Source organism: Pseudopipra pipra, chromosome 6, assembly GCF_036250125.1.
Source record: "Pseudopipra pipra isolate bDixPip1 chromosome 6, bDixPip1.hap1, whole genome shotgun sequence".
Lineage (NCBI taxonomy): Eukaryota > Metazoa > Chordata > Aves > Passeriformes > Pipridae > Pseudopipra > Pseudopipra pipra.
Genome location: NC_087554.1, coordinates 27508576 through 27520624, shown reverse-complemented (window position 1 = coordinate 27520624; position 12049 = coordinate 27508576). Strand labels below are relative to the sequence as shown.

At 39.2% G+C, this 12049-nt stretch overlaps 1 protein-coding gene across 1 annotated transcript in view; it reads left to right on the top strand.

Annotated features, from left to right (window-relative positions):
* LOC135416732 (cytosolic phospholipase A2 epsilon-like) overlaps nucleotides 1-12049 on the top strand; it is a 34793-nt gene that overhangs the window by 498 nt on the left and 22246 nt on the right. The window contains exons 2-3 of the mRNA XM_064660053.1: nucleotides 932-1021; nucleotides 9528-9600. Coding sequence (XP_064516123.1) covers nucleotides 932-1021; nucleotides 9528-9600 — 163 coding nt within the window. The remainder of the gene's footprint in view (nucleotides 1-931; nucleotides 1022-9527; nucleotides 9601-12049) is intronic.

Here is a 12049-nt window from a genome sequence, read left to right as displayed (position 1 = left end):
ATCAACCTGAACCCAGACCCAGACTTAAAATGCCTTTTTTCTTTTGTAATTGAATGCTACTTTTATTAAAAACTTCATATTTGTGTATCAATAACAAAATTTTTACATGTATAATAATGTCTCCAACCCATATTTTTTGTTATTAAAAATGGGATAAGGACAGGATAGAGACCAGGAATAGAGAACTGAATTTTATTTACACATTCCCTTTTTAGTTCTGACTTTTCCATTTTGCTTTGCATTCTCTTCATCATTTCAAGATCTGCCTTTAGTTTAAACTAGTAGTACATTATGCATTGTTCTGTGTGCTCCCTGACTGAATGGAGGCACATCACTTCAGGAAGTACTCTGGAAACAGAAACAGAATATTTTCAAAATTTTTTTGTAGGAACTGTCCTTTAATAGTGTTCTACAAAGTGTTTCAAAAGGAGGCACCCTACATTGTAGAATTGTTTTGGAACTTTCATTTCCTGAAAAAAACGGAAACATTAAATTTAAAATTATGCAACTGCAACAAGTTTCACACTCTGTTTTTGAACCCAGAGAATATGTTCTGGGATATTTCAAACTGAGGTTTAACACAGCTAAGAGCAGGAGCAGGTTGCCAAAAGATCATATTCAAAACAAAAAGCAAACCTTTATTCACAGAATAATTACAGAGACACGTTTTGGTTATCTCACAGCTGTGATGGCTCTTCCTTCATTGACTTGTTGAAAGGGTACCCCTGATATAGATTTTGTGCCAGTGTGTGCCAAACTATGTGGTGGTTTGTTCATTAATCTGACAGCAGTAACTCAACTGGGTGTAACCAACAGGTGTTCTAATCGAGGTTTCAGCATAAATTATTGCAAGTAGAAATTAATTATCTACCCTGATAATGCTTCTGCTGTTGTTTTAACGCTATTGCTTATCATTTCTTTCTTTCTTCAGAATGAAGACTCAGACTTTGATTCTTTGAGAGATGGTGGACCTCGAGAACAGAAAGATGAAACTTCTGTGCCAGACAAAGGTGATTTCAAGGTATTATAAAAAAGAGAATTTAGAACCAAATGGGGAAAAGGCTCAGGTAGACAGATAATGATGACAGTAGTTTGTGTGTTACAAGCGAAACACCCTTAAGTCTATAGTTGGATCATTTTATTCTACTTATATTTATGATTTTCATAGAATCATAGAATGGCTTGGGTTGGAAGGGACCTTTAAAGGTCATGTAGTTCCAAACCCCTGCAATGAGCAGGGACACCTTCAACCAGACCAGGTGGCTCAGTTTTCATAATTACTTGTTGTATTTCTCTGTTACATTTTATTTGGAGCAGGCAGAATATCTACTACTTAATCCCTCAGTTACTTGTAAAAGAAATCCATTGATAAGCTTTCTGTTCCACAATATGTTTTGTAATTGAAAGAGCAAAAAGTAACTGTGATGCATGTTCTGCTGTAAAGGCTTCAGCACTTCCTTGCTCCATCAGGAAAAAACTAACAAGTGATTCTGTAAAAGGAATGATGCTTGAATGTGGTAGGGCTATTTCTTGTGCTTGAGTATCAGTCATAGATTTATTTTTGTTAGACATTACTGATTTTGATTGGGGTTCTCATTCTGCTACTTTGTTGTTTGTGCAGTAAATATAAGCTTTGTTTCCTATATGTCAAGATCAGAGAAGTTTAAGTGTGATTTGTATTACAATGTTGTCCCACAAAATATCTGCTTCCGAAGCAGATAATTCTGTGGCAATTTGAACTATAACTCATGCAGACAGGTTCTGCTGAGTCAAAATCAAGATGAAAAGGAGCTTTATCTGAAAACTGAAGTAATAGTGTGAACAGGCAGACGTGAGCTTTGTGATAAGTTGCTTACCAGGTAGTCCTGGTAGAATTCATGCACCAAGAAATTTAAACGAATTCATATTCACACTATTTTTGGTTTTTTCATGTGCACGTTTCAAAGTTTAGCTTTTGTGTTTGCCCAATATTAGGATTATTATTAATAAAATAAAAATCACTGTCACTAAAAGATTATACTGTATTTTCACAGGATATACTCTATTAGTCTGGGGTCTTTGTGGCATTTCATCTTGCAAGTATTTAGCTTAGAATATCTGGGATCTTCAGCTTGGTAGGATACTGAAATTCTGGACCACGTATAGGATGAAGAATTTTGTAGACAGTAAAAACTGAAAAAAATTATTGATCAGTTTTTGGTTTAATGTCTGCTCCTTACAAGGGGTAAGGAACCTAAAATCATGATGAGAGAAAGAAAAAAGTTTTGAACTCCTGGGTTATAATTATTTATCATAATTATACTTATGACAAGTAACTTCTTGTCTCCATTTCTTAATCCCACACAGCGATGTGTTTGTTTTTCCATTATGTGCTCAGGATATAGATTTAGATCAAAGACATTTACGGGTCATGAAATTTCGAGGGGGCAGGGGTGACAGTAGTGGACCAAAAGAATCTTCTGATGAGTGTGGGACCATAACATTCTTCTGGACCACTATATTGCCCCTGTCTCACACTGACAGATTAGTTTTTACATTTCAAAATCCCAAAAATTCATGAGAATGCATTGGTGAGGGACTGAATTGTTGTTCTTGCACCTGGTTACAGAGACCTTGTGTTTTCATCCTTGAGCAGAATATGGGGATCTATCCTATGCACTTGCATGATCATTACTTGATTACTGCAATGTATCATATGTTCATGTGAAGAACACATACACACTTTTCTGCTCTGTTTTTTCTCAAATGCAAATTTTTCATCACTGAAACTTCTAGAAGACTTGAATATGAAGGTCTCTGCCTGCTAAAGGGGATTGCCTGTTAGAAATGTATGACAACATATTCCAGCAACTCCATGTGCCTTTCTGCCAACATGCTGATTTTTATCTACATTAAGAAATCTGAATTATTCGGGCCTTGGCTGGTACTTTGTCCCATGATAAAAGCAGCAGGCAAGGCCAGCTCTGGTATATCCAAAATCAGTGTTTATATTAAAATACATAAGGATTGCAGGAGGTCTCATATAATAATGCATGTGAGGGAAGGTAAGGGGAACAATTGGATACCTAGTTCTAAATTCAGCATAAGCCATCTTTTAACAAGGGTAAGATGCACTGCATCTCAGGTCAAGTCATACCTCATGTCCCTGTCAGGCAAGGGCTCCTTGTTTTTGCAGGGTTTGTGCAGCTGGGAGAACAGCAGCCCATTAACAGAAGAGGGGCAGGTTAAGCTCTCACCCTTGTACAAAGTAGGAGTTCTGGCTTCTGCTGGGTTTTGGAAGCTGGAAGTAGTTATTGAGATCATGAGAAGAGTGAGGAGCTGCCATGTTGCATAGCAAGTTTAGGAGCAAGTTTTGACATTTGCTTCTACTACAGGTCAGACTCTGTAATGGGAACCAGGGGCTGAGGCAGGCAGGAGGGCTGGGTCCCTGCTGGCGCCAGGCATGGGCTCCTTGGCTCCCACAGGGACAAGAGCCTCAGGTCAGGAGCAGTTCCAGCTCCAAGCTCAACAGCAACTGGGAAGAAAAGAGTCAACATCTCCTGAGCTACTCCCAGCCCCATGGTGCTTGCAGGAACATGACACCAGCGGCAGTCTGCTCAGCTGCAGAAGTTATTCTGAGCCCAGGTGGCTCTCCTGCCACCCTGAGTGGTGGTATGGAGATGCCTAAAACACAGACTACTGAAATTACATGTTCCAGCACACCTCCCACTTAAAAAATGAACCTCGTAAAGTCAAATGAGGCCACTTCCATCAGCTCATAAGTTTGAAATATGGTTTGACATAAAAAATTAAGAACATGTGTCTTAGATAGACCTCTATACACCCTTGAGAATCAGTAGGGTGATTCTCTGAAATAGACATTTTCAGAATACGACTCATGTCCTGTGGTAATGTTTACCCTAGGATGAGAATCCACAAATGCTCAACAGGTGTCAGATATAAACACTTATTTTAAAGCTATCTGGAATTAGGTGTAAAGAATCTCAATCCTCAGATGGTTAATGCTCAGTCTAATTTCTTTCTCTTGGGTTTGTTCTGCTTGGGAAGGGCAAAGCACTATAAAAGGGCACTGTTTTTTTTTTAAGATGGACTATCATATTCCCCTGGCTACAGTTCTACATATGGAAATAATTTTGAACATGCAGCTGAATGCTCTAAGTGTTTAAATAGACCTATTTTTCAAAACCTGAAAAAGTCTGATTATTAAACATCTGTAAACACTAAAGGATGGAAGGCAATGTTGACAGTACTGAAACAGCTATGCAACTAGCCTGAATTATCAATCAAATCCTAAATCTCTGCAGATTTATATATTAAGTAATAGAAATAATAAATACATAATTTGTTTATTTATTAAATAGAAATAAATTAATTACAAATCTCTGCATCGACGGGATCACTGTGCCCTGAGAGTATTCATGTTGTGTTGATCAATAATTGAAAAAAATTCTTGTGACCTTGCATACGCCTGTCATGCTCCTGTGAACACAGATAAATTTTCCCTGCTGCAATCAGGATTACTTTGGCTGTATGCATCTGTCCAGATGTGGGAGTTTTTAGTTCACCAATATCCAACCCAGACTTCCTATAATTCTGGTGGAAAGGTGGTCTTATTAGAAGATATATTATTAATAAAAACCAGGAAACACACAACTTGTGAAAACTACCACTGTGGCAGCAGTGATCATCAGCACTCCCAGCACCCACACAGCCCCACAGCCCTCTGTTGAGATGCCCAGCCCCAGTGCCTGGAGGAGGTGAAGGAAGGAAGCAATTAGAGCATCTGCTTTGCAATTGTGGAGTCTGAGATTGTCAAGAACAAGGAAGTGCTTCAGAGACGTGGCCAAATGCAGCAGCCAACCGCGCTCAGCCCGGGCAGCATGCCACAGGGGACCCCTAGCACATCCGACAACAGTGGGAGATAGGTTCTAGCAGGCTGGGGAAGGGCTTGGCTGAGTGATGTTCACAGCCTGCAGCATTTCACCTGCAACTGTAAAAAACTTCAGGATGCACACTCTTTCAGGAGACTTGACTCTCAGTCAGCTCAAGATACCAGCTCTAGCACCATCAGCAGTGAAGTATTTTCATTCTTTTGATTTGGTCCCTGGCTACCATCTAGTTAAGTTAGCACCTGGAGATGAAAAAAGGAGTGTCCTGTAACATCCTGGGAGTGATTTCATCTCAACAGAATGCTGCTCAGGGCCAGGAATGCAGCGGTACCTTAGTCAAGGCAAGGAACTATCTTTGCCAGGAAAGGTTGCTGTGCTAGTAGATCACATAGAAACAGATAGAGGCATTATTACTCAGTGATTGCCGGGAATGTGTGGATAGAGAGGAAGTTCTTTTCATGATTTACGTAGCTAACACACATTGTTTCAGGTTGGTCTGTAGAAATGGCCTTTTTCAGCCATTGTAAAAGTAAACTGATTGTACTGAAGATATTTTTAAATCTTGTCTGATCTTTGCAGGGTGGTTTGTGGGGTAGTGTGTGGTGCAGTTGCACTTAAATAGATAATGGTACCAGCACACTGTGGCACATAGTTTTCTCTGCTTCCTCATCACTGTTTTTCCCCAAGCATGACAAAGCATGAAAAAATTCTCCCATTCATGAGACCAGATGGAAGACATTCCACATTTCATGTAGAAAAGCACCTGCTTGGATGCTTTTTGATGATGATACAGTTTTCACACACACAAATTGAATACGAATTCCATGATCTGCATTATTTTTTTTTGCTAGTTTATGATTGCTTTGAAATAAATGCCAATCTAAAAGAGCAACAGTCAAGTCTGAGAATGTGTTGGCTGAATCTGAGAGTTCAAGAATAAATTCTCCTCTCTGGATCACTGTTTTTGGATGACTGCTCTCTGTTTGGGGAAGGCAGCTGCAATATTCTGTTATTTGATCAGACATCTGTGCTAAAACAAAGAGCGAACACTGAAAAAAAACCCAATCCACATTCACCCAGCACACATTTGACCTTACTGTTGTGGAATTGTCTGACTGGTAGTCTACAATAGGTGTTCATACTGTTGATATCACAAGCTGGGAAGATGTTGCTAGCAATAGCCCATGCTGGAAGAGTCTGTTAGATGAAGAACCCTAAAGGCTGAATCAAGAAAAGTACTGAGAGAAAAGCAAGTAAAAAATGGTGAAGAAGTATAGCCTTTCTCTGGTCTCATAAACTATTGCCTCAATAAGGAGTACTGCCATTTCAGAGCTCTAAAGCCACTTGTGATGTGACAGGATATATTATACAGCTAAACTAGTGCAGTAATTTACAGCAGTGGCTCTGAAGATGGATGCATGCCACACATACCTACATCTTAATATAAGCATGACTTAAAGAGGGCTGAGAGAGACCTATGGAGGCACAAATCTGCCAGGAATGTAGACAGCCTGCATCACCAGAGTGCTCATGACAGAAATTCTCTTCTCAAATTCTTGCTCATCTGGTGGAAGAAAGCTGGAATAATTCACATGACCGAGGAATCCCTTACTTTCACCAATATAGTAATTTGTTTTTTACAAGAAGCACTGAAAAATTGGAAGAAGAGATCAGGAAGTCTGCTCTGGAGACTACGAGGTCAGTTGGAGCTGCTGTTTGCAAAATCCTAGTAAAACTTAATTTCCCTGGGGGTTCAGAGAAACTAACAATGCCTACCCTGCTCATGCACTGGCATAGCTGCACTGCGTGCAGCTGTGCTATACACACATGAGCACAGTTTGGAAAGCACAAAACTGAGGACAAGCTGACAAATTGAGAATCAGTGAAACAGTCACAGGGTGACTACATGAGTCATGAAAAGCAAACTTACTATGTGACAGTGCTAAATGGCTTTAGTATGTCACTACACATGAGGGCAGGACGCTGCTTGGAGACTTGCACCATTAAAGGCTGTGGTGGAAACCTCTCCATATGTGGAATACCATTGCACAACAGCAGCCTTTTTTTCTTTTTTTTTTTTTTTAAGCGATCATAATACAAGTTAAGTAAACAGAATAACAGAACTTGTTATTCGTTTCATAAATATGACTGCTATTTTCTTTGTCTCTATAACTAGATCCTAGTACATCATGTTATGCTTGTCACAGTTCCTATTTAAATACATTTCTTTTGTTTAAGATGTTACTGGAATTAATTAAAATAGCAAATCCTCCTGGGAGCAGAATAACTAGCAAGGCCTGATCACCAGGTGATTTCTACTCTCCCAGTTGTCTTTGCTACTCCCACTGGCACATGTGAGGACTGCCAGGACAGCTGCTGCCTGGCTGCTGCCTTTTCCTCAGGTAACTGGCTGGTGGCATGTACTTGTCCCCTAGTGCAAGCACAGGTCCTGATTTCTGTAGCTTTGGTTAAGCCACTGATTTTTTTTTTTTTTGGTGAAATTTCAACAAGTCTTTTTGTGAAACCCGCATCTCTGAGAATTTATTTCCCCATGGCAGATGGGGAACTCTGGCTAACATATTAGAAAGTTATTACATGGGAACCAGGAGGAAGGTGATCAGATGGCAGAAACCACATAAAAATCATTTAAAACCCCCACCTTTTCTCCTATCTAAGAATCTCAAACTGCTTTGCAAATATTGAATTCATTGATTCTCACTCAAGCAATGCCACTTGTCAGAGGAAGCATATCTGGAGCTGATCCAGGAGCTGGCAGCACCTTGCACAATCCCTAGAGATAAATGCCTGCAAGAATTTCCCCCATGCTTATTCAGATCCTAAGGAAAAATGAGTTTGTCCCTTCTAGGACATATGCTGAGGTGCCCAAGCTCATTCCTAACATGTGAGTGTGGTGATCCACCTTTGCTAATTACCCAGCTGAGAAGAAGGGTTAATAACCGGGTGTAGAACTGTATTATTTTGGCTATACTGTATCTGAAATGTGAACCAGTGTCCTTGTATGGGGTAGCTCTGAGAACATACCCTTTCATCAGTAGTTTGCAAATTTTGCAGTTTCTGTTAGGCTTTTTCTCCTTTGAGAACACTTGAAATAAAAAGTGGATGGATTTCTTAGTTTGAATCATAAAGAAGCACTGAAAAAGGAAAAAACCCCAAAGAATTCTTGAGGCACATATAAGATGGGTGGAAGCAGGAATGCTTTTCAAGAGCTCAGCAAAGAAATTTTAGCATAACATGACGTGTTAGAGAGAAGAGAGGATTTTAATTACACACTGAAAAAGTAATTTTTTGTCACAAAGGACATAATTGTCTTTCCATCTGAAAATAAGGCCCTTTTGCTCTGTTTTCTTGAAAAAAAATTGGCCACATTACTTATATTGTTTTAAGTGAGGTTCTTCCATCTTTATCTGCCTTAACATCTATTTTGTCTGCTTGTTTATAGTCATTATAGGAAGTCTCTGAAGCGCTGTAGAAATAGAAGGATGCTCCTAAATGAGAGGAAATCAGTTGTTAAAAATAACAGTTGTCAAAAAGAATGATTTGGAGGACTGTTGTAACCATTTATGCAGGTGGAAATGTTTCTAGGAGTGTGAGGAAATGACTGTGTGTCACAGCCACGGGAAATGCTGATTTATTTATTGCCTTGGTCAGAAAAGCCTTTTGCAGATAAGTGTGAGATAGAGACAGGTTTATGTAATGAGCCAGCAGGAAATCGCCTTCCTTAGAAGAAGGAAATCACATTTATCTTCCAATAATAAATAGGAAGAGATCTCTGCAATCACAAAATTTGGAGAGACTTGTTTTATAGAAGATTAAGGTTGAGACATTCAAAGGGAACAAAGGAACTTAAGCACTTTCAATCTTCAAGAGTTTTTTGGAGGAAGGTAGTGTTTTTTATTTTTCCCCAAAGGCAACCCGTACCTAACTCTTTGCCCTCTAAATCCTCTGGAAATGATTTTCAGCCATTGGTTTATCTCACAGTTATGATTTACAAAAGCTCAGATTATTGTTACTCATTTTCTCCTACAACTGTAAATGGAAAAACAGAGAAATCTATGTTTTTGAAGCAGAAGGCAAAAGCACCTCTTAAAGACTGGTACTTCAGGTTTATCCCATGGGAGTCCAGGACAACAGATATTCTCCACAGGACTTTTTTCTATGCGATGGCACCTCATGGGTGGTTACTAAGAGGATTGACTGTAACTTTGAGTAAGACTGCCAGTATTTTGACAACTCCACCATGGTTCTCACCAGTGCATTTACTCTGTTCAGGAGACTTACTGTAGCTATGTTGTGGAGCTAAACTCAGTAGTTTCAGAGCAAGAGGTTTTGCAAGCATCTCACAGGCTGTATGAGTTTTCAGTGATTTATCCCTTTCTTTTCTGCTCTGATGAGCAATACACACTCAAAACAACAAAGCAAAAAGACAGTGAAATATAAAAAATGTTGATTTCTTTAACAGCAGAAGCTTATGTTGCAGATTTTCTTCTGCAGAGTACTGAGATGCTAAACCCAAATTTTACTAACTGTATTATTGTAGCATCCGGTTAGTTTGCACTTTTGAAACTTTTTTCCTACCAAAGGCTTATTCAGACTCCATTTTGTACTGTTCTTCTACAGATAGAATCCTCTCCCTGCTACCTGTTGACCGTAAGGATCATCCGGATGAGAAATCTCCAGCGAGTGGATGCCTGTAAGTATCTCCATTCTAAGTGGTGTCTTGGGATACAGGCAACATAATATTTTTTATAATTGTATAGCAACCTTTCTTATTGTTTCTGAAATAACCTACTGTTTATGTAAACAAATTGTTACAAACCAGTCAGTCTGTGCTGCTTGCTGCTGTCTTTTTGAGTGTTATGCCTGTGCTTTCTGACTGGTTTCAAGATTTGAATGTCTTTCTGAGGATAAGTACTTTCTCTCAAAGAAAGGAGAGTTTCTGCTACAGGTAGATGAAAAAGACCACGTTGTGTGTTTTCAAAAACAAGAGGTGATTCTGGTAATGCTTTGTAGCACCTTGGGAAACGTGTCTGGAAGGAGAAAATCTTTTCATCCCCCTCAATCTTGGTTCTGACAAAGATGAAATGAACAGAAAGAAGCTTTCTACAATCATTACCACCAGGCTAAGCCATTATTAATTACCCTGAAATGACAGTCAAACAAACTGTGCTGACTGAGAGCTGGATGCTTTGTTCCCTCTAACACTAATACAGCAGCTTCGCAGTTGAGCAAGACTGTGAGTCAAATGGCAGGAAAGTGGTGGGAAGTGAGTAAGCAGGAAAGGAAAACACCACTGAAGAACATGGACTATCCTTTTGCGCGGAGAGGGGTTTTACACAAAATAGACAAATTAACTGTTTGTTTTGTTTGAGTGAATACAACTATGTGACCACCTGGATGAAAGGATGCTGAAATTATCTCTTGATCCTTTTGTTTCTCCTGTTTCACTGTAAGCAGCAATAATTGGTTCCATAGTCTCTTGCACAGGAAAAATCAAGGAAGATTTTCTGAAAGATGAAGGTCCGGATTTACTATGCGGTACCATTCCCATCTTACCCTGTGATTATCACATGTTTTTCTGAAAGATGCATCAGAGGACTTCCCCATATCACAGCTTCGAGTAAGAGAGATATCAACTGTATCTGAGGTCATATCATTGGGTCACAGTCTCTGCACCTCCCTCCTTGTCCATGGTGGTGGGACATGTGTGATGAAGCGACAACACAGAAAGGTCTCTTCAAGGTCTCATCTTCTGCGTGTCAGGCAACAAGACAAATAATGAGGTTGTAGAAAGAGATTGAGCAAGCAGAACTGAGGCAATATTGCATTAAATACACAGCTGACTAGTTTGGCTGCATCTACTCATATAATTAAGGATTGCTTGATATGCTCTGTATCTCAAAGTACAATTAAGATGCAGCAATGATGAATCACACCAGTAGAACAGAGTGCTTTGCCAGCCAAGCAGGCAACAGTCATTGATCTCCAAGGATAAATCTAAAGTCATGGTAGTTATACAAAATTACTTTTAATGCATTTTAAAATTAGTAGCATTACTTCTAGGTTCTCCAAATACATTCCAATACCTATTTTTGCAGTTTCAAATTTCTTCAAAGCATTATTATCTGCAAGGAAATTCACAGATTGAAAAAAATAAATAAAAACACTTGAGGAAATGGAGTAACAAAAGGAGCTGTAGAAAGGGACCAAATACAATGACAGATCTGAAACAACTTTTACATCCAGAGGGACTAAGTAGGCTACAGTCCTAAAGACTAGAAGCAAAATTATTGAGGAGGTCATGGGAGCTGTTTCTTCAAAAAGAAATACGGAAAGAAAGTGAATAAGGAGCAATTTTCCCCTGTTTTTCACAATGTGAGAATAAATGTGAGCGCTCATGAAAGTATCAAACAGCAAGTTTAAAATAAATAACATACAAGGAAACTATGGAACTTACCTCCACAGGAATGTGTGGATGTTAAAATATATATGTTCAACAAGAAATTATTCATGGAACATAAGTCTAGCAAGGGTTATTAAACATGGTATTCAAAATGCAAACTCTTGTTTGGAAATGCCAAAGTAAGGATCTCCCTGAAAGATGGAGGGTGGATCAGGTGCAGTACTGCTCTAGAATTACCTTTTTTTCTTCTCTGGAGCAAGGTGTACAAGGGCTATTACCTGGCAGTGAAGTGATTAAGAATTTCTTTTTAAATGTGAAAAGGCCTCATTCTTTTTCTTCTGTCTCATCTCTGGATAAAAGCTAAACACTTCCAAATGAGACTTCCCAGTTTGAGAGAGACATGCTTCCTGGAAATGTGTAGACTTAATTTTGGAATTTCACAAGTAGCAGGCAGTTACAAGTGCTTTCTTAAGACAGAAGGAGGGCAGCCTTAAATGTTGTTCTTAAATCAACTCTGTCTATAAATGATATAAAGGCAAGTAACTTCCTTTGCAGGGAGAAGGTGCAAGTGAGACTCTGTGTTCCTCTTTCTGGTGTGCCTAAACAAGGCAAAATATATAAGGCAGCCAGACTTGTCAGGCTGTCTAGACCTACCCTTACTGGGGAGATATTTGGTATAAGCAGACCATGTTTTCAATGTTAGCAGTCTCCTGCTGGTAACCTGTAGCAACATGCATCA